Consider the following 23,832-nt stretch of genomic DNA (forward strand, 5'->3'; position numbering starts at 1 on the left):
CTGGTGATCGTAGTTATTGACTGTATGGCTAGAAAGAAATCATTAGCTGGAAGTTCCTTTTTTTCCCACCCATAAAATGAAAGTGGAAAATTTTTACAGCTCTGAAAAGAAACTGGATTACAGAAATCTACGTCTGACACATACTAGATGAGCAAAATTATTTAAATGGAATGTGTAAGTGGCATCCTAGCCAGGATGTCTTGGGCTTTGGGAAAATGATGTCCTCTAGGTGCTCGAATACCCAAGGATCTGCAAAGGCGACTCCGTCACCCGGCGGGCCTCCAGCTCCTCTCGGCTTAGCTCCCCGCAGCCGGAGGTGACGTGGACTTCAGTGTTTGGGCTCCGCGTTTGTCCCTCAGCGCCGTCTCCTCCGCTTAGCCACGCCCCTCACCTGCGAGGAAGCTCGCCCAGGGGCCCCACCCCGACCGGAAGTCAGGTGTCCCCGGGGCTGCCGGGAACCACCGTCCTGGAGGCACATCCCCAGCCCCGCCTCTGCTGACGTAGCCGCCCGCCCCTTGACCCTGGCGGCCCCGCCCCCTCGCCTGCCTTCCTCGGCTGCTGCCGCTGCAGAGTCTCGGAAGGCGATGAAGAGGTCCGAGCCATTGGCTGCTCTCCGCCCGGAAGAAGCGTCCTGCTCCTCCTGGGGAGCTTGCAGGTGAGAGGCCTGGCCCGGGCGGGCTAGGCGGGAAGGAGGGGAGGAAGGCGGGCGCGGGCTCTCGTCCGGCGCCCGGGCGGCTCGGTGCGCGCGGAGGCCACGGGGCCGCGGGGAGCCCCGGGGAGCCAGCGGGCGGTGGGTGTGGCGGCGTGGGCGCCGGCCTCGCAGCTCGCCTTTGCCGGGGAGGTTGGCTCTTCCCGAGTCTTGCCGGTTCCCGGTGGGGTTGAGCATCCTCCCCACAGGTCACTCCTCCTGTCGGGCCTGGTCAGGAGTGGGTTGGGGCCCCTGTGGCTTGGCACTTTTAAGAGGCAACTGCAGCGCCACTGTGCCCCATCCTGCAACCGTGACGACTTAGAAAACTGTTACTTCGGAGGGAACAAGTCTGAATGAGTCAGTTGCAATTTTGTATACCCCGAAAACCCCCTGTTGACTACCGGGGTGCTGGGGAACGGGGAGGAGCCCAAGGCTTCCATGATTATTTCCTATTTAGGGTCTTGGAGTTTTTCTCTCCTAGCCTGCAAAATTATGGGGGTGGGGTCCTGGTATACTCTCACCAGTGTTTGGGTTATTTCCCTTTCAGTCATCTTAGAATTAATAAAGCCCCACTTATATCCTGCCCCGTAGAAGAATACAGTATAACAAGTATAGAGGTGACGAGTTTATTATTTTCAGTTAATATAGGACTAACATTTTACATTGCACATTGAAAAGGATGCTTCAAGTACTGGATTTAAGTAATCGTATTGTCTGCCCAGGCGAATGCTGCTAAAATCGACTTGAGAAATATTATTAAATACAAATAACCACCCCTTAGTTGGAGCATTTTTATTGTCTCATATATAATTATTTTATTATCATCATTATTATTGTTGTTAATTGTTACTGGTTTTGTGGCTACTTGCAAGCCTTCTAGTTAGCCAAGAATGGCTTAGAACCCCTGCTTTTCGTCCCTACTCCGCTGGAGTTCTGAAATTAGAAGTATGTGCAATTAGGCGTGGCTGTTTTTGAGCATATCTTTCCTTCCTTCCTTCCTTCCTTCCTTCCATTTATTGATTGATTGATTGATTGTTTTTTTTTCCTGGCAGGGTTTCTCAGTGTCACAGTAGAGCTTGTCCTGGAACTCCCCCTGTGGACCAGGCTGGTTTCGAACTCACAGAGATCCCCTGCTTCTGCCCACCAGTGTTGGGATTAAAGTTGTGTGTTCACCACCACCTGGCTGAATGTATTCTTGAACCAGTCAGTGACACAGAACTTTTTGGAAAGTTAGTGCCAGACATAGCCATTCAGTGGCAGAGCAGGGTGTACATATACTCGTTCTCATTTTTACTCAGAAATTTAATCCACCAAACTAATTTTGGCCAAAATAAGACAATAAGTGAAAGTGAAGTAGAAACAAGATGATAGGAGACTACAAATAGTGTGTGTGTGTGTGTGTGTGTGTGTGTGTACATGTACACTTTTATTGCCAGAATAGTATGTTGTATGAGTATGCTGATTTTATTAGCTAGTTGATGTCTTAGAGTGCAGGTACTGTCTGGTTGCTCTAAGATCTCAACATTAAAACTACACAGACCAGCAATTACGGAAATTAACTTCAACACATTTTAAAAATCTAGGGAAGGTAACACATAATAAAACTTACATTTTATGTATAGCAACCTTTAGTAACTTGAGAATCTCGTCTCATGCATAAGGGAATTTCACATTATAGAGTATTAATATATAAAAGCCATATATGATCTTTAAAAGTTTGGGTTTGTTTTTTCTCTCCCTAGTGCAAGTAAAAGTTTACCTACCATGTCTACAGAATCTGTGGAAATCGATGATGGATTATACAGGTAAGAAACTTAGAGGCCGAAAACCACCTTTTTTGATTGTTACCCCAGAATCACATAGTCTGTTTGAATACTGTGCCTGTGCAGAATTGTGTATGGATATCCTATAGGTTCCTTTCAAATAAAATAGGGATTTTTGTGGAGTTTTCTCATGTTATATGTAGTATGAAAGTTTTTAATGTTATGTAAATAAACTCCAGTATCTTTTGACCTAAATAATAGGACTAAGAAGAATTTTATTGTCCAGTGTGAACCTAAGTGTCCTGAGTTTAAACAAGAGACTTTCCAGATGTTCTTGATCATGTAGGAGTTACTTCAGTTGTATAGTTAAATTTTAGAGGATGATTATTTCAGTGTTTTCTCAAGAAAATATATTCCATAGGAAATGGAGAAATCTGTGACTGAGTTACAATCTGGATGGAGAGGGAATGTAATGAGGGTTTTTTTTTTTTTTAGCAAGCTATGACTAGACTAGGAGAGTTCCACACATTTGTGTACCTAAAGATCCCTAGTTGGCAGTACTTCAGGGGGAAATGTAGAAATTCTTTGTCAGCGTTTTAAAAAATTGTTGCTGCCTTTTAATCCACTGCTGTCCAACTGCTCTACTCTGAGAGGTTAGCCTGCGAGAGCCACCGCCTGAGGGAATTCCGTCCCCTCAGGCACCAACTCTTTTCAAAGGCAGGAAGGGAATTTAACTACCTCTCTGTCACTCTAAAGAACTCATGATTCAAAGGTTAAAGTCGAAGTCTGCTCCTCTGAGAGCCTGAATAGCTAGTCACTCACCTCTCTTTCTGTCTCTCCAGAAGCCCTCTTGCTCCCCCGCACCTCCTTAAAAACCCTTCATCTGGCTCCTTCTTTCCTAGGTTTGTGATAAACCGTGGTGTAGTTAGCTTTCCTTATATTTCTTGTTTGGAAATTGTTCGCATGTGAGTTTAGTATTCCTGGAAAAAAATTGACCATTCGTACCTTTATTCTACCCTCCTTTCCACATTCTGTTTTAAAAATTCCAATTTCACATATATTCAGCTAAAGAAGCACCACAACTTTCTCGGGCTGTATCTGTTTTCATGTTAGGAAGTTCTGGTGCTGATCTTCAGGTTGTTAGTTCCATACAAACTGTTCTTATCTTAGGTTTATATTTCTATCCTCTGGAGGGTTTTGGTTATATTTCCCTCCTCCTCCTTGAGCATGTGGGTCATATTTCTATTTGACAGGATATCTTTCTCCTTCAGCTCTAGCATCTGTGTTATTCTTAAAGGCACACCTGTTGTTATGTCTAGTTCGTTATGGGTTGTATTTGCCCTACTTTTTGTATGCTGGTAACTTTTTTATGGATGTCTTTGTGGGTTTTATGGTTTTGGATGCTAAATAATGTTAGATTCCTAAAATATTCTTTAGCTTTATTTAGGAACACAGTTAAATTACTTAAAAACAGTATGGTCCTTTCCTGGCTTGCTTTTCAGCTTATGACCAAAGGAGCCTTCATTAAATTCGGAGCAAAATTATCTTCACTGTTTACATAATATTCTTAATACTGTATCTAATGCCCTTTGTATTGTGAGGTATTTTGTGCTTAAGCAAAACACAAAGTTTTGTGAGCTCTATTTTAGTAGTAGTGTTTGCTCCCCTTTTCCCTTGAGGTGTTTCTTCCACCTTTAGATTTTTCCTTATGTGTTTGGTAATCTGTACTCAATTTAAGTTAGAGAACCTTTTACCAATTTCTGGTTCCTCTAGCTTAAAATCCTAACTTTCACTTATTTCATTAAATTGTTTTTTAATATTTATGTGTATATTTCCATATGTGTATACCCTCGTGCCATGGCATGTCTGTGCAGGTCAGAGGACAAACTGTTGGAGTTAGTTAGGTCTCTTCTACCTTGTGGGTCTCAGGGGTTGAACTCAGGTCATCAGGCTTGGTTACAGGTGCCTTTACCAAACTCTGGATTCTTAAGTTTATAGCTTTTCAGTTTAGGGAGACCACCAGATTCCAGGTGCATTTCCCTCTCTCTGATGCAACCTAGAAATTCTTGAGGGTACATCTAAAATAAGGCCATGAATGTGATGGTGCTCTCATTTAATCCCAGTGCTTAGGACGCAGAGCTACGTAGTGAGAGCTACACAATAAGACCCTGTTTCAAAATTAAATAAATAAACAAACAAACAAATAAATTGAGGCTTGCTTTGTTTTCTATCAAAGATTGCTGTCTTAAGTTATTTGTTATTTAATGTTTGAATTGTTGTTTTGTTTATATTTATCAGTTCCAGTTATTTAAAACAGGAGAGTAAATCTGATTTCCGTTATTTACCATTGGCCCAAAGAAGGGTCTCCAGTAACCAAGGCTGTCCATGAACTTAGGTAGCTGAGTGATTTCCTGATCTGCACAGGCGCTGTAATAGGCATGCAGCACCTGGCTCAGTATACACAGGGCTGAGGTTTGAACCCAGAGCATTGTGTGCTAGGCAGTCATGAGCTATGCATCCATACGCTTTTCCTATCTTGACGAGCCTTTGAACTAATTCTTTTTAGAATTCAATTTGAATGAATCTCACATTGAAATCACTCTATTTCTAGCTTAAATACAAATAATCTCCTGTATTGCTGATTTCTCATAGTTTCTGGTACTTCGGTATATTGATTATCTCACAGTGCATGTCATAGACATTTTGCTGAGTATTTTACATTTTTACCTTTTTACTATATGACCCTTAATAGTACCCTTATGAAATGCTATTATTTTTTTCTACACAATGAAACTATTTAGTGCCTGAAATATTTTTGAAAGAATTAGATAGTTTTATTTTTTTATTTTTTTTCCGATTTGTTTATTCAAGTATGCGAAAACACTCTTTCCACTTCCTCCCCTCCTCCCAGTACCCTCCCGATAGTTTTATTTTTTATATATTAGATATTTTTATGTATGGAGTGTTTTTACCTGCGTGTGTGTGTGCACCACACACTAGGCAGGCCTGTGGATGCCAGAGGAGGGTGTCAGATTGCCCTGGACATGGGTCCCCAGAACCAAATCCAGCTCTGCAGTTAGAGTAACACTTTTCTCCAGCCGCTTGGGATCCTGTTTTTAATAAGCAGTTTGAGCACATAGGGAAGATCATCGACGTGCACACAGAAGTAAATGTTTAGAATATTGAGAAGAACTGGAAGTGATTCTGCTTTAGGAACTACAGAGTTGGAGATGTTAAGGGAAAAGATGCTGAACTGTGAATACAATCCACAGATCTTCAAAGGGGGCTTAGATGAGTTCTCTGTGGCTTCAAGTTAGGGCGACTGTGTAAAGTATGAGAACATAGTGCTCCTTTAGCAAAGATAGAGATTTTAGAAACTTGAGTTTTTCAAAGTAAACTACCTTGGTGATTTCTTTTTACTGGTCATATTTGCTACTGTGTGGGATGCACACTTAAAAGTGTTACCATGTCAGACAAAGTGAAAATCATTGACCATTTACATTAATCAAGATGAATAAATCTCATAAATGTGGCTAGTGAGATGGCTCAGTTGTTGAGAGCACATACTGCTCTTAGAGAAAGCTTGAAATCAGTTCCTAGCGTCTATACTAGTCAGCTCATGAACATCCTGTAACTCCAGTTCCCGGGTATCTGATACACCCTTGACCCCTGTGGGTAGGTACCCTTACACACAGACCCCACATATGCATATAAATAAATCATGTCTGTGTCAGAGGGAAATGTCAAGGGGCCCCAACCCTAGACAAAGAACTATCTATAGACAACTAAGGAATGCCTAGAGTGGGAGAAAACAGTCTTACCCAGGAGTCCCCAGTTGGTTATCTAATACCAGTGGTCAGCCCTGAAAGTGTATACGGATGAGTAACGCTATATGCAGGCTGAGCAGATTGTGTTCATAAGCTTAGGAACATATATTCATATGCAAGCGTGTGTGTGTCTGTGTGTGTGTGTGTGTGTGTGTGTGTACAATTAAAAAAGATGCCAGAGGCCATGAATTTGTGAGAGAGCCAAGTATGGGAAGAGGCTGGTCTATAAGGAAGAGATTGGAAGGAAAAGATGATGTAGTAACATTTTAGTTTCTTTTTTTTGGGTTTTGGAGACAGGGTTTTTTCTGTATAGCCCTGGCTGTCCTGAAACTCACTTTGTAGACCAGGCTGGCCTTGAACTCACAGAGATTTGCCTGCCTCTTTCTCCCAAGTGCTGTTTAATTTCAAAAAATAAAAAAAAAAATTTAAAGTGAAAAGCCATAATCTCCGAGGAGAATCTCCTATGTAATTTCATTCAGAGAAACAAAACAAGACACACATTCAGAATGTTGTAATTTACATAAAGTTGAAAACAGGCCAAATGCACTCTGATAGATACTCAATAAGGAGTAAATATATATTCTTTACTTCTAAAACTTAAGTTGGAAGTACTGATTGAGAAATACAACTTTAAGCTTTAGGCTAGTGTACAGCTCAGTTAGTAGATTGCTTACCTTCACTGAGGCCAGTCCCCAGCACTAACCTCAAGTTAATAAGCTTGCTTACCTACTTGCAAGAAAGTTTTATTCTGTTTGTTAGAGAACAAGGAAGGAAATGATAAAGTTTCCATCTAATGACACTTCCAGGCTTTTGAAATATTAAATATGCAAATTAGTTTAGTATACATTAAGTATGTCAGTGTTATAATTGCAGAAGTAAATATAACCTAAGGGTTACTAAAGCTGTGTGTTGCTTACACCAGACTCTCTTATATCTGATCTCATAAGAATTTTTTGGAATTTGTATTATCTACAAGGACTGGTAGATTATTGTTTCCTATTAATTCAGATAAACTGTTGCTGCTGACTTGCCAATGGAGCAGATCTCTTTTTAATTTCTAGTATATGTATTTTTTTTTTAAATCTGGACCTGATCCTGCTTGTTTTTAGGATGCATAACTTAACAAGATCCCAAGTTTGCTTTCCCTGGTTGTCAATGCAAAATAATACTCAAGAATTGCTTGGCCAGTTCTCGCTCGCTCGCTCGCGCTCCCTTCCTTCTTTCCTTCCTTCCTTCCTTCCTTCCTTCCTTCCTTCCTTCCTTCCTTCCTTCCTCCTTTCCTTCCTTCCTTCCTCCCTCCGTGTATGTGTATGTTTAAGTTAATTTGTATTGCCATGAATAAGTAGGCTTTATAACCTTATGTATAAATCTTAATCGGCGAACATACATCCTTAAGAGTTCCATTCTCCACAAGCCTTGTATTTAGTCATTTTGTGACTTTAAGTTTTTTCTTCTTTTTTTTTAAATTAAACTTTTTTTTCATTTATTTTGCATACTGATGACAGTTTCCCCACAGTTTTTTTTTTTTTTACATATCGACCACAATTTCCCCTCCCGCCTCTCTTCCTCTTCCCTCTTCTACCTCCCTTCTACCTGTTCCCCCTCCATTCATTCCTCTTCTGTCTCCATTCAGAAAAAGGCAGGCCTCCCATGGGAGTCAACAAAGCATGGCACATCAAGTTGAGACGGGACCAAGCTCTTAAGAGAACTGAATCTTCCCTCCAAGATCCTGTTTGTAGTCAGTTTTAAAACAAAGATAACAGAATCAGATGCCTGTAGTGACCACTGAAATGATTAAATGAGCAGACAGGATGGAATGGAACAATGGCAGGTCTGCCTCACAGAATTCCATAAAGAGGACAGTGCTGCCTTGTTGGAATGTGGATTGTAGTGCCAGACTACATTAATTTTTCAAAGTGTCTTAAATAGTTAGGAGTTCAGTTGGTTTACTTTAAGTGCTGTGCAATTCATCTAAAACAACTCTAGACAGAATCATGTGTCATGGCTGTTAGTTTGCAAAACTTTAAGGCAGATTTTTTTTGATGAAATAACTATTTTGTTTTTCATTGTGTTTTACATATCTAGTCGGCAGAGGTATGTTCTTGGTGACACAGCAATGCAGAAGATGGCCAAGTCCCATGTCTTCTTAAGTGGTATGGGTGGTCTTGGAGTAGAAATTGGTAAGCAGTATCTTTTTCCTATAATTCCTGTGCTACTTTTGAATTGCATAAGATAAAGACTATAACTCTTACTTTCTCTAGAAGAATTTAGATTCAAAGTGTTGATCACAATTTTTGACAAAATATTTTATAGCACAGGTGTAGTCCTCCACAGAAAAACAAGAACACCTCTCATGTAGTGATCTTAATAGCCTAGTAGCTATTAATTAAATGATCATTTGTTTTGTCTAGACAGGGTCTCACTATGTAACCCTGGCTGTGTCGAACTCACTGTATAGAACATACAGGCCTTGAATTCATGAAGATCCATCTGTCTTTGCCTTCTTAGTGCTGGGATTAAAGGCACATGCCACCATACCTGGCTAAATGATCATTCTTAATTTATTATGGTTTCATAGTATATTTATAAAAACCCTGAGAAGTGAATAGGTATCTTTAAATGATATGATTATGCAAAATGTATCAATTCATTTTTTTAATTCCTGGATTATCTAATTTTCTTAATCAAGTAAAAAAAATTATAGTTAACTCAGAAATGTGATAACGCCCCATGAAGTTGTATTTTGTATGAATTCGCAATACTAAGTTATTCCCTTTTTTTTCCTTTATAGCAAAGAATCTTGTTCTTGCGGGTATTAAAGTGAGTATACACCTACAGTATGAAAAGTAGTTTGTTGTGAACTGTCTCATTTTTGCTGATTTGTACTGATAATGTACTTTGTCTTACTGTTTTATTTTATATAACAGAATCATAAATACTGTTATTTTTTTAACTTTATTGAAAATTTAAACATAAAAACACATTTTTAATAACCTGTCATACAGCTTGAGTCACCAGCTCCACGTACTTGTGTGTTTCATATATTTGCTTCTCATTCCCTACCGGCAGCAACTATAGAATTCTTTAAGAACTTCAGATATTTTATTGTTCTTAAATATTTTAGTATATAACTTTAATATAGCCATAGCTTGGTGCCATTTAACACCTTAAAATCTAATAATTTCTTATAACTGTTAAATTTGTTTTTTATTTCTCTAAGATCATTTACTCCAGAATTTGACAGCATCATTTATTATGTCCAGTTGGCATGGGCAAACATTTCAGCTTTTTCTTCTGTTAGCTCTCTCACAAGGCAGCGAAAGCATTCATAGGAGCTGTAGTCGTCCCGGGAGTGGTCTGTCACAGAAGTTGTTTGCAATGCTCACGTTTGGTTGTTGCCAGCTTTCTTTCTTTGTGGACTGTAGGACTGCAGACCGTAGTTCCTTCCGGGCTATGGAGCAGAGGTCATTCCGTTTCCACCGTGTGGCTGTCTCCGTAGTGCTGCTGACAGTATGACATCATATTGACGATATGAAAATATAAACAGGAGAGGGACTGCACTTAACACGACAAAGTATATTCTTTAGCCTCTAAGTTCAGAAGTAAGTCCAGCCCATAATCAAGAGAAGGGATTACTCAGCAGCCTAAATATCAAGAAGTCTGTATTGTTGGCACTACCCTGAAGGCTAGCTAACATAAACATAAAATGCCTAGTTGAGAATTCAGCTTTGTTTCCTTGAAGTTTATTCTGTTCTAATCAGGAACCAAGAGAATCTGTACACTGCCACTTTCTTTCCCTTAATTTGTAGGTTTTCTTTCCCCAGTTGTTTTTCACATTAACTGTGTTTATTGAAGACATACACAGTGGCACGTGTGTAAGTGCAGCACTTTAAAAGCCAGAGGCTTGAAGACCAAGCCTGGTCCTAGTCTACCTAGACAATTCCAGGCCAGCCAGTGCTCCATGGTGAGACCTATCTCCTACAAAATAGAAAAACTAAAAGAACTATTTATTACTTATAATTCCAGCTTGTATTTTCTTATAAACTGGTAATCATATCCAGATTCAAATTGTATTGTTTCCTTTGACAAGACATTTCATAGGAAGTCTGTGTTCTGCCAGGAGGCGATATTCTGTTACTCTCTTTGTTATTGTCTTGTCTATTAGTCATCACTGTTTATATTCATTAAGAGTTAGCAGTTGTCATTCTTCCTCATTTATTAGCTATAATATTTAGAAAGAAAATTTTATCTTTATTGGTTACTTGACCTCACTAAAGTATAGACTGCATGTGAAAAGCAGAATAAATATGACACTGCATTTTCCCGTGTGCCACCTTCTACAAGTAATCGTGACCATCCTTCAGCTATGACTGATGAATATATTTAAATATACTGATGTTATGGGTTTATTAATTCTACATTCTGTTTTTATTAGTACTAAATTGGTTCATCTTTTATTAATGGATCTTCTTTAAGTTTCTAAGTTCTTTTGATATGACCCCCTTAGTCTCTGTGACTTTAAGTCTTGTTGAGGAATAGAGATAAAGCAAATCATCAGCAAACACTAAAGTGTATTCAAGTTTAGAATTAGAAGTTACTGCAAACTTTCTAATTCACTGTAGGAATGATGGGTACTTCTTTCACTTTCTGTTTTCGTATTTTCTCTTATGTAAGATTCATTGTTTTTAATAACAGGTCACCTATTTATCCTATATTATATTTAACTTGTATGATAGAGTTTCAAAATATCAATTTCAGTATCACTCACAAATTATTGAAAATTAGTACTTTTTATCCTTTTCTAAAACCCCTCTCTTTTGACTGGTAGCTTTTTAAAAGAAATTCATATTCTCCAGTTAATCATGCAAACAACTCAAAAATAGTTTAGATTATTTTGAGTTAGATTCTCAGGTATCACTTTTTAAATTCAATATTACTACTATAGGGTATTTATTTAAATCAAAATTAAGCAAAAAATAAAAATATTTTCAAGTTAGCCTAGTTTTTCTTTATTATGTTCTCCCTTAGATCATTCTCTTTTAATCTTGATATACTCTTCATTGTATTTAATAATAAGCAAATACATGTATACAGGATATCCTATTCAAGTTTATGTATCTCTCTTTTCCTGTGTCTCTTAAAGTGCCTTGCTTTTTATTACTTAACAGCATGTCCCTAAGATTACTCCATAGTGTAACATGAGGGGGCCGGCTTGTTGGGGTTTCCATCCCTCCAAGTACCCCAACAGCTGGCAAGCAACAAAGAAAATCACACACAAGACTCCATAAGGTTATAAACTGATTGGCGCATTAGGTCAGGCTTCTTGTTAACTCTTATAACTTATATTAACCCATTATTCTCATCTATGTTAGCCATAATGGCTCCGTACCTTTCTCAGCTGGGCAAGTTACATGCTGCCTCTTCGGTGGTCTGCGCAGGAGTGGCGGAGGGAGTTTCCTCCTCCCTAGTCTTATCCTATTCTCATTGCCCCGCCTCTACTTCCTGTCTGGTTGACCCACCTATACTTCCTGCCTGGCCAATCAGCGTTTTATTAAAATACATGATTGACAGAATACAGATAATTCACCCGCACCACCATAGTGATGTTTTTCATTGTTTTTTATAGTTACTATAAAACTATAAAATTATAAAAACTATAAAACTTTTATAGTTACATTGTGTGAGTATATCACATTATACCAATTTTCCCATGTTTATGAACATTTTGTTTCTAGTCTTTTTAATGGTAATACATCTATTTAATAACCTTGGCTGTAAGGGTTTTTGATTTTCCTAAGAATATCTTTGGGACAGTGTTGCATGATTAATAAAAACCCAGAAACAGATATTGGGGTTCAAGCTGGATATCAGAAAAGCAAAGCAGCCAAGCCACTAAGAGAGCTCTTGTCTCTATGAAATTTTCAGACTGAAAGAGCCATCCTGCCTCCGTGAATCCTCAGATGGAGACCCAGCGCTGTCTCCTCCTGCCTTATATTCCTCTCTAGTGCTGGGATTAAAGGTGTGCACCACCACCGCCCAGCCTCTGGCTAATTAGTGTGGCTGCTGAGATTAAGCATGTATGCCACCACTGCCTGGCCTGTATGGCTGATTAGTGTGGCTGCTTTGCTCTCTGATCTTCCGGCAAGCTTTATTTATGGAAACACAAATAATATACCACTATAGGACAGATTTCTATTAATAGGATTATCTTGCCAGGCGTTATACTAAAGTCCTTTCCATTGAGGTTGAGGCACCACACAGTACCATCATAATGTGAGAGTGATTGATCCCATCTTCCTCTAATAGAATATGCTGTCAATTTGTTGATCTTCACCAGTCTAATGAATGAGGAAGGTGTTACTCATCATTTCATATTTAAGAGCAATAAAATAAGTATATTCCTGCGTGTTCCTTGTAAATTAGTGAGCTGTGGCATGATAAAATTTACTCATTACCTTTATCATCTGGGGTGTGGAATATTTTGAAGTGCCTTTATATAAATTTTTCTGAATTTTTTTATATTAATTTATATAACATGCCACTTTGATAAAATTTAAAGCTTCTCACTGTGTAGTTTCTCCATCAGGTTGTTGGAGTTTCTCAGGTGCTTATAATCTGTCTTCTGAATAAAGATGTAACTGTATATCCTTTTCAGTTCTTGCAACACTAAGTTCTCACATGTATACGTAGTATTCTCAGTACACTGTAAATAGCCCTAGAGGAAGTATGCATCCTGGTTCTACTTTGTACTTAACAGGCATTTTCCTCTCTTTGAAGGCACTGACAGTTCATGATACAAAAAAATGCCAAGCATGGGATCTAGGGACCAATTTCTTTCTGTGTGAAGATGACGTTGTTAATGAGAGAAACAGGTAAAGATATTTTGATGCATTGTCAGGAGATTATTTTTTAAAGACTTATATATGGAATGTTTTCTGTATTGAGAATGCCTGCTTAGTCTTAGCTGTTTACTTTATCAAGATGAATTTACCCTGCCTTAGATAAATGCATACTGGCGTATATTTCCTTTGTCGTGGTTTTGAAATGAATTTGACATCATTAAAGAAAATTTTTTTTAATTACTTAGTAAAGTAATGGGTTTTGTTGTGACATTTTATACACATCTACCTTTATAGTTTGCTTTTATCCCCTTGCCCCACACACTGACATTCTCGACCCTCTTCACCGTCTCTTCATTGATTTAGATTGTCCTTCCTCCTGCTTTCATGACATATATTCCATTTTCTTTTTCTGGTGCCTGCCTTGTCTGTGCTTATATACTCTTTATTTCCTCTGATAGTCTCTCTTTCTACTCCTGTGTCTAAAGAAATCTGTAGTATTGCTATCACTGAGACCTTTAGCTTGGAGACCAGAAGTAAAAGGGTGTATGTAAAGATTGTTAGGCTTGCTGCAGTGTGTGGTGATGTGTCTTAAGGTTGTGTAGCTATCTGTAAAAATGAATAAATTGTGTTTATCTATAACTTACTTAGTTTTTGTTAAAATTACATGTGCTGGGTCCCTCTCATGTTCGTCAAGTATCTAATGAAACTGAGTATAATAAATGAGAGGTTGGTAAATGTATTTATTTTCTAGGGCTGAAGCTGTACTTCATCATATTGCAGAACTAAATCCATATGTCCATGTCTCTTCATCCTCTGCCCTTTTTGATGAAACCACAGACCTCTCCTTTTTAGAAAAATACCAGGTTAGTATTTTGTATTGTGTTATTGATGGAGTCCAAGGAAGTAATATAGCTATCTAGCCTAATATATTGAGAAGCAGAATGAAAAAAGTCAAGTTAAAATTATACCTATTAAAAGTTCCTTTTGAGAAAAAAATTCTAATAATTCCTGAATGTAAGCTGGGTATTTGGCAGTAATAATGCAGTTGAAATTCGTTGCTTTTTTTTTTAACAATATGTATTTATTGTTCCTGATCTATCTTTTTGAAATTAAAATTTAGTTGATAAACAGTGCTTAATAAACACTACAGAGTTGAAAATAAGTATGAATAAATTATACTATAGAACACAGAAATAAGGAACAGTTTAAGAAATTAAAAGAAAATTCAGCTTAGGTGGATTATGATTATGAGATTAGATTTCTAGAAATAGTACAAGCCAGTGTCAGGCTGGAGAGGTGGTTCTTGAGTAAATTGCTAGCTATCCAAGTAAAAGGACTGAGTTCAGATCCTCAACACCCATATTGATCCCCATTGCTTGCTGGCTATCGAACCTAGGTAATTGATGAGCTCCAGGGTCAATGAGAGATTGTCTCAGAAAAACACAGTGGAAAGTGATACAGGAAGATACTAGATGCATTGATGACTCATGCAAACACACTGCACAGAAAAAAGAAAGCATTAATATCAAAAAGTTTTGGCTGAAAATTCTCTAGCACCTGATGAACACAAGCCCTTAAATTAAAAATATGGTGGAGCCTGTACTAGATTTTATATAATTTGCACCCTAATATATGAGCCTGTAATGTTTCATAAATACCAACAGAAAACATGAGGGTATAACCCATAAACATGATCCATCAGAAATATAAATATTGACATGCATAGAAACCAAGAAATAAGAAAAAAGTAATTCAACTAGATTTACTCTTCTCTGGAAGCCTGTCCTTCTAAAAGGAAAAGATCGTTTCAAGATTTTTTTTTAAAAAAAAAGACTTAAATTGAAGTACTTTATTATTGCCAGACCAGGCTTCCAGCAGACACTCAAGGGAGTCCAGATCCAGAAGCAAAAGAACCATAGCTAGCTTTGTGAATACATAAAGTATGAATCCCATTTGTAAAGATGACGCAGAAAAGAATGAAAACAGCCAAGCTACAAAGATGAACAAGTCACGTTTACAAGTACCCTCATTCAATAGCCAGTAAACTAATCAACAAAAACCTTACATGACCAAGAAGAAATGGAATGGCATTTTTTTTAATCCCATGAAGAAAGGCAGACTTAAATGAGTGGTATTCAAAACAATGAGAAAAACATAAATCCTTTCATTGTATTAATTTTAAGTATAGTTGGGACTTTATTCCCCAGTTAGATGACACAAAACAAATCAAAAGCAAGAGTCGACAGGATGCAGTCTATGAGAGACTCACTTTAGTGGTAAACACAGACAAAAAGCAGAAAGTTGGGGGAAAAGGTGTTCCTAGCCTGGGACGATAGCGTGAGTAAGAGTGCTTTCTCTGCAAGCATGAGGAACTGAACTCATATCCCTAGCACTCAGAGAAAAGCAGGGCATGGCTTTGCCAGCACTGGGGTGGGAGTAAGACGAGGGTGCTAAGAACTGTCCTAGCTGTCCAAGGCATCGTAGCTGAACTAGTGAGCTCTGGCTCAGTCAGGGCAATACAGCAGTCCTCTTACAATAGAGAAAGACACTTGAAGGTTCTCCTCTGGCTTTCAGATGTGTGCGTACAGGGTTACACATGCACACGCACACCCGCGTGCATGCAGATGTAAACCAAAAGTGAGCAGGAGTAGGTATTCTTAAACAGAGTAACTGTAAGATGGAAATAGCCATTTAATTAAGGCTATTTCAGTCCCAGCGTCAGATAAAACTACATATAAGACGTGTCTGTAGTCCACTCTGAAGATGGAAGCAGGAGAATCAGAAGCTCATGATTTTTAGCTACACAACAAATTCAAGGCTCCGCCGGACAACATGAGGCCCTGTTTCAAAGGAAAAAGAAATACTGTGTGTTCTTTGACCACTATGTTTAAAAGGAAGGAAGGAGGGAGGGAGGGAAAATAGCAAAATAAACTTCAAAAGTCTCACCGCAATTAGAAAGTCATTTAAAAAATGATAACATGTCAGCAAGAATCTACATAAAAAAAGAATTTTCATATCATATTGGCAGAAGTACAGTTCTGGGAAGAATGGTCCTTAAATTAAAAATCTTGTGTTCTAAAATTGTCTCAGTGCTTAAGTGCACTTTTGCAGAGAACCTTGTTGTCAAGTCCCAGCACCTACATAGCAGTTCAGAACCTTCTCTAACCCAGGGAATCACAGGCCTCTGCTGCCACCAGGCTTGCAAGTGGTGCACAGACATGCATGCAAAAATAAAAACAACCACACACATAGTTTTTAAGTTAAAAAAAAATGAATAGTTTGTATGATGTAGTTATGGCTGGAAAGATGACTCAGCAGTTAAGAGCACTCCCTACTCTTCCAAAGGTCCTGAGTTCAATTCCCAGCAGCTACATGATGGCTCACAACCATCTGTAATGAGATCTGGTGCTCTCTTGAGGAAGAGACCTGGTCAGTTGTTTTCATTAACTTAGACCATGAAACCCAATATGGACTAGTTCAATAGAACAGCCATATACGGGCTGCCCATGCATGTGTCAGTGTTGCCAGAGCATAAATTTCTTTCTTTCATTCATTCATTCATTCATTCATGATTTAGTTACCCCATTCTAGGTCTATAACCACACTAAATGAAATCAGCTTAGCAAGAGCTTCAAGCCCATGCTTATTGCAGCACTGTTGAGCTTAAATATATGGAATGAAACATAAATGCCCTTCCTTCAGTGTGTATATACATAGATGAAATGTGGTTTGTGAATATGTATGTCTGTCCTCACACACACACATACATACACACATGTAGGTGTGGGGAAAGGTTTAAAAGGCAGAATTTCATCAGTATATACTTAGTACATGCATCATATATTGCTCTATAACACAGGCTTCTAATATGTGCAATTTACTTGCTAATCTAAACTAATGTAAAAGTGAGCATTATGTTACCTTTTACTACCACCAGCGCTGCCCTACCCCTCCCCACTGTTACAATGCAGCGGACTCAGTAGAACCTGCTTGAGTACTTGGTAGTGGGTAGCTTTAAAGGGCAACACTGAGCTTGGGAACCTGCCCTTTGCAGTAAGTAATAAGCCTCTTATACTGAAGGAGATGCTACCTCTTGCCTGAAGTCTTTAATCTGGACAATTCTGAGAAAATAGAATGGCTCCAAGTGAAGAGTGGTCAGGAACTTACATTCATGGCATGCTTAGTAGAGTCCAAAATGAGAGATCTTGGAGGAATGTCTCACTGTAAGAAGCACACTATATTTTAAACCCACACCTATAAATGTAGTAAACTATTATTCAATTTTTGTGTATAAGCACTGAGAGGATAGAACTTAGAATCTATCAATCTATCTCTGATGTTTTACAGTTTATCTTTTGATGTTTGATAGGTAACTTTCAAGAAAGTATTTGACCTCAATAAGTATAAATTAATTATATTAAAATCTTGTTTTCACATCTACTTATATCACAGTGTTAATAAAAAATTAACCATTGAAAAGTATTTGATGTCTTAAATAATATTGTATAATATATATTAAATTGTTAATATAATACATTAATAATATAATAATACTAATATTAATGTGAAGCAAAGCTGTTTTGTGAAACTGCTGAATGCAGAAATTAGAGATTTATGACCAAGATCTTTTAAAATTACAATTGTCACTCTTTCAGCTTGTCTGAAAATAATGTTTTGGTGGCTATATTAGTGATTGCAGGACAGTGACAAAAATCTCCAACCTTATTTGGGAGACTACACACACAATATATGGTGTTAAGGTTTGCTTCCAATTGTGAGTCCTTTGTAGTAAAGGAATTTATTTAATATGAGTATATGTTCTCTTTACTTTATTTTCCATTTTGTACTTCTATAATTATTAATCCTCAAACAGAATAGAACATAGAATAGTAACTATCTTGTGAGGATACCTATAATTCTTTGACAATTTGAATTGACATGCTTCTAATTCAAAAGTTGTATTTTATAAAAGTAATTGTGTACTTTCTGATCTTTATTCTCAACAGTGCATAGTATTGACTGAAATGAAACTGACATTACAAAAGAAGATCAATGACTTTTGCCGTTCTCACTGCCCTCCCATTAAGGTAACATAATTTAATAATGAAATGCATTTAACTAAAAGAAGAATATTTTTAATATTAAAATTTGGAGCTTTTCACTGTTATAGAAGTAGTCTATATGTGTACGGTCATAAGTAAGATTTTTTTAAAATAAACTTTATACCTTAAAAGCTTGTAAGTAGCCAAGCATATTGGTGCAAGCCTTTAGTGCTAGCACTAAGGAGGCAGAAGCAAGCAGGTAGATAGCTTTGAGTGCCAAGGTGAGCCTGGTCTACATATCAAGTTCCAAGCTAGGTAGTAAGACCCTGTCTATAAAAATACAACAAAGAAAAGACTTAGAAACAAACATGCACGCGCACGCATTCACACACACACCAAATTAACAAGGTCCAGGTATATAGATCTCAGTAAATTCTACACAGAGTAGCTACTCTACAGCTGGAGACCTCCATGCTGGCTTTTACACTTTGGCTGTAGAATGTGTTATCTACCACCAAGAACAAATATCCATGATGATTAGAATGGGAACAATTAGCTTTATCTCTTTCATAACTTTGTCCATTGACTTCTTTCAGTCCTCCCTCATCCTCCAATATTTATACTTTTCATGTTCTCTTTTCTGTGTGTTACATTGTCCCACTGGCACTTTTATTTACATATTAGCATATATTATTGGCTACATAATATATGTGATTTTTCTTATGAGAATATGTGACCTTTCTTAATATTAAATATTTTAAGTCTTTCCATTATCATACAGATTTTGTGACTGCATTTTTTTAGAGCTGAATAACTTTGTAACAGCTGTAGTAAGAGCTTTAAGCACAAAGAAATAAAGATTTTTGAGATGGAGACAGTGCTGTTATTATAAAAATTACTTTTCATAAAGCAGTTGTAATTGTGTTAAAGAACCTCAAAATATCCTTAATGGTTTGGTTTGCACTTTGACCTCTGTACCTTAACATTAACTACTTATTTCCACTAACTAATGCTTTTGGTTAAGTGTATGCTCATTTCTGTTTCTGTAAAATAATGAGATTTTATTATAGACCATTAAACCAAGATAACTGTTTTCTATGTATTGGAACTTGAAATTTATGACCAAGCCAGATTTTTTTGTTTCTGAAATAACCTGGAGTAAGCAATGGAGATACAATGATGGGCCTTTTCTCAGGTAACCACTCACCAAATACCACATATCTTGATTCCCAGGCTGATCTATAGATGACTCATTCTATACATGGTTATTTTTACATTTCAGAGAATATACTTCATTATAAATGAAGTTATCATGAAATGTCATGATATAATTGAGTTAGTTTTTTCCTATTTACATAAGCAAATTTATTTTTCTCTTTTCAGTTTATTAGTGCAGATGTACATGGAATTTGGTCCAGATTGTTTTGTGATTTTGGTGAGGAATTTGAAGTTTCAGATACAACAGGAGAAGAACCAAAGGAAATTTTCATTTCAAACATAACGCAAGTATGATTATAGTAATTGATTTTAATAAAATTGTTAGGTATAGACTGCTAAATTTTAATATTTATAGACCATTATTCTTTTTTTATTTATTATGTATACAATATTCTGTCTGTGTGTATGTCTGCAGACCAGAAGAGGGCACCAGATCCCATTACAGATGGTTGTGAGCCACCATGTGGTTGCTGGGAATTGAACTCAGGACCTTTGGAAGAGCAGGCAATGCTCTTAACCTCTGAGCCATCTCTCCAGCCCCTAGACCATTATTCTTAAAAACTTGCAAATAGTAATAAAATAGACAAACTTGGTTGTCAATGGTACTCTGATTTTTAGGCTAATCCAGGCATTGTCACGTGCCTTGAAAATCATCCTCACAAGCTTGAGACGGGACAGTTCCTAACATTTCGAGAAATTAATGGAATGACAGGTTTAAATGGATCTGTACAACAGATAACTGGTAAGTAATGTGTGTTATTAATTCCCTTTTAGTTATTTAGCATATTTATAATCATACTTTACTCAGTGTTTGGAGCACATCACCTTGGACATGAGTCATATCTTTTAGCCTCAAATCATTTTATGAGGGAAGATATGCTAAACAGAGGTATTATTAAAAGGAAGAAAGTAAAGAAATACACTATGAGACTATACAAGTTGAAAATTTAAATACCTACATATTTAAAAAGACAGTTATGAAAAATGCTAGGTGAGCAAAGATTCCTACTTGAGCCACCTACTTTAGGAGTATCTAAAGTCTTGTACGGTTTGGTCAGTGGAAATGATTGTCAAAAGTGTGCTGTGTCCGTGGCTTGAATAAAAGTGGTTTTATAAGCCAGCAAGTTTGGAATCCTTTTTTCTTTCCTTGTCTTTTTCCTTTTGGAGGACTTAGAGATTATTGCTCAAAGGAAAGAGAAGATACTAAGAGCAGAACTTAGAGAATGTTCATGTTTAAATGGAAAGATGGCCAGACATTTTATTTGGCCCACTTGAGATAATTAATTTATATCGGTATCAATCTCCATCATTTGTGTTTTACCTATAGTTGTATTTAAGACATAAAGACAGTGCTAGACAACGTGCAACTTAACCTTGTGTCGTGTTTATATATTTGAAGGAAGATGACTCAGTTGTATCTTTAGGGAATTTGATAAATACGGTTATGAGTGATTGCAGCAGTTGAAATAATGGCCCTTTAGTAAGGGTCCTCTTTCTCCACATCCTCACCAGCGTTTATCATCATTTCTTTCGCTTTTAGTTTGTTTGTTTTGTGACTCTGTTTTAATTCGTAATTCCTTGATGACTAAAAATGTTGAACACGTTTAAAAATATATATTACCGTATTTTTGATTTTTTTTTCTTGAAAACTGTTGAGCTCATTGACCCATTTATTGAGTAACAGTTTTATATATTTTTTGTTTTGTTTTGTCTGGTTGAAATTATTTATTCTCAGTATTAGCCAGTTGTGAAATAAGCTGTCAGATCCTTTTTCTCCTCTATGGGCTCTCTGCTCACTCTGCTGATAGCAAGCTTTTCAATTTGATGTTTGAGTACATCTGTATTAAATGCTGGTTCAGAACATGATGAGTTTGTATCTGTTAGGGAAGCTTGATAATTTAGGTTCATATTTGCTTACATTGGTGATCATGTGGTGTTGCATTGTGATGATAAGATCAGATTCTTGGAACTGCGGATATAGGAAAAAGTTACCTGATATCAAAGAATGAAGTTTTTATTTTTTTATTTATTTTGTTTTGTGGGGGTTTTTTGTTTGTGTAGCCCTGGCTATCCTCTAACACACAGAGATCTGACTCTCTGAGTTTTGGGATTAAAGATGTGCATCGCCACTGCCAGGCAAAGTTTTTTACTTTAAAACCCGCTTTTTTTTTTAACCAAAAAAATTAACTTTTGAGTGAAAGTTGTTAATTGAGCTGTTGTTAAGAAGCTCAAATTTTAACATTTGTTACTTGGTACTTACTGCTTCAAGATAGTTTTGTTATATGCAAAAAATGTTAAATTGCTAAAAGTGATACATGTTTATTGTAGAACAGTATATGTGTATATACTATATATATATAGGTGTAAATATGTATATACACTCATTAAAATAGGATTAGGTGAACACCTTAGATTTCCTCCCTTCTCAAAAAAATTAAAAAAGCAAATAAGCTTGATGTCTGCTGACTTTTTTTATTTAATGTATTACTATTGACTCCTTGCTCATATATTTTTAAGTATTATAAACTTATGTGGTGAGTATAGAGGAACTTACTATTTAGGTTAATTTTTGATTATTAAATGGTCCAATAACAAAGTAGATTGAGAGTGTAAAGTTTTCACACATCCTTGGCTGTTCCTGAGTGGTTCTCCATCCATCATGGGTTTGTTCTGTATCAGAGGGAGTTTGCTCACACAGAGAGTACCTGTGTGTTGTAGCTTTTTGCATTTTCATATTATAAATGAGTTTAAATATTTTGAGCTTTGGTTGGCACTGTTTTCTTTCTCCTTAATGTGAATCGTATGTTTTGCTAGTTTCCTGCTGAGCCCCTGACCATCTTCTTAACAGCTCTCAGGACTCTTAAAAAAGGAAACTGCAGCCGGGCAGTGGTCGTGCACTTTAATCTCAGCACTCGGGAGGCAGAGGCAGGTGGATCTCTGTGAGTTCAAGGCCAGCCTGGTCTACGAGAGCTACTTCCAGGACAGGTTACCAAAGCTACAGAGACCCTGTCTCAAAAACAAAAAAAGGAAACTGCATGAAAGTAAAGCGGCTCAGTAGAGCCAAAGATAAGTGCCAAAGTAGGAGTACTTGGCATTGAAGTTTATCTTAGTGCTGATAATGAACACCATTAATAAGTGTCTCTTGACTCTGCTGTGGAAGCTCTGTTTTCATGCAGTCTGGTTTTTTATTTTTTTTTATGGCTTTCCACATTTTGAGTGTTTAAAAAGAGCCTCCTCCTGGTTTTAAAAGTAATTTTTCTCCAGTGTTTTTATATACATTTTTAAAGTTGACGTCTTTTTAATATTTAAAATTCTTATCCATATGGGATATTTTCTCTAGTGGTCTGCTTTCTTAAAGATGTATTAAATAATCCTATTTCCCTCCACTGGTTTAAGGTTCTATCTTTATTTACCACTTTATTGTGTTTCTGTGTATTTGAATGTATTTCTCAGGTCCTCAGTTTGTTCCTTTTATATGTTCATGTACCAATTAAATTTTTATTTGCATGATCTAGAGATTTTTAATATATTTTAATATTTTATAGTAAGAACCCCGTACTTCTTTACTCTCTGGTTTTCCTCAAATAGTTTTAAGTCCCAGAGCCCAAATTGGAAGAAGTACTTGGTATGGCTCCTAACAGTTTACCAACCCTGTAAAAAAGAAAGATCTGTTTTAGAATCTTACTTTTATAAATAGAGAATAATATCTTTGTGATAAAACATCTTAAAATTTAAATACCTATGTGTAATGTTTATTTTCCCCCAGTGGTGTCACCGTTTTCCTTCAGCATTGGTGATACTACAGAACTGGATCCATATTTACATGGTGGCATAGCTGTGCAAGTGAAGACTCCTAAAACATTTTGCTTTGTAAGTATTTCTTTTTTGTTTTAGAAAAAGAACAACACAAAAAATAAAATGCTTACTTAATTCAAATTAGTTTAAAAATTGTTCTTCTTTAAAAATTTATAACCAACTTGAAAATATAAACAACTTAGAGACACACTGATACTATAAAAATAACATTAAAAAAAGACAGGGCTGTGACTCACAAACTTCCTTAGTATGTATAGTTCTTTATACTGCAGAATTAGGCAGATATTCATAAGCTTATACAACTTTATAACTAGAATAACTTCAGTATATGATTGAGGTATGTGATTATATCTGAAAGGAGCTATACCTTCCTAAATAATGAAAGAGTTTAATCATAGAAGTTATTTACTGCCTAAGTAAAAGATAATGTATTTTTAAATTGTTATTCTTTATTTCTCAATTGTTAATTCATGTCATTACAGTTTTAATCTGTATTATGTTTGAAATGTAGCATAATTCCCTTGATGATTTGTAGTGAAAGAAAATCATTAGCTGCTAACTTGAGTATAGACTCTTGTCTTTTAGAGCTACAGAGCATCGTGCATGCTGCCTCTCAGTGACATGTAGCATGTCTTA

General features: G+C 36.8%; 1 protein-coding gene across 2 annotated transcripts in view; it reads left to right on the forward strand.

Moving 5' to 3' along the window:
• The first annotated feature begins 225 nt into the window (after window positions 1-225).
• Uba6 (ubiquitin like modifier activating enzyme 6) overlaps window positions 226-23,832 on the forward strand; it is a 62,033-nt gene continuing 38,426 nt past the window's right edge. The window contains exons 1-10 of one of the 2 annotated variants that reach the window (XM_048446291.3): window positions 226-655; window positions 2,431-2,493; window positions 8,364-8,458; window positions 9,070-9,098; window positions 13,056-13,150; window positions 13,872-13,983; window positions 18,127-18,207; window positions 19,546-19,668; window positions 19,999-20,122; window positions 23,147-23,250. In XM_048446291.3, the coding sequence (XP_048302248.3) occupies window positions 585-655; window positions 2,431-2,493; window positions 8,364-8,458; window positions 9,070-9,098; window positions 13,056-13,150; window positions 13,872-13,983; window positions 18,127-18,207; window positions 19,546-19,668; window positions 19,999-20,122; window positions 23,147-23,250 (897 nt within the window). In that variant the 5' untranslated portion in view covers window positions 226-584. The remainder of the gene's footprint in view (window positions 656-2,430; window positions 2,494-8,363; window positions 8,459-9,069; window positions 9,099-13,055; window positions 13,151-13,871; window positions 13,984-18,126; window positions 18,208-19,545; window positions 19,669-19,998; window positions 20,123-23,146; window positions 23,251-23,832) is intronic. The other variant, XM_048446292.3, reaches the window with a different exon arrangement.

This window comes from Myodes glareolus, chromosome 8 (assembly GCF_982192425.1).
Source record: "Myodes glareolus chromosome 8, mMyoGla1.1, whole genome shotgun sequence".
In the NCBI taxonomy this organism is placed as follows: Eukaryota; Metazoa; Chordata; class Mammalia; order Rodentia; family Cricetidae; genus Myodes; species Myodes glareolus.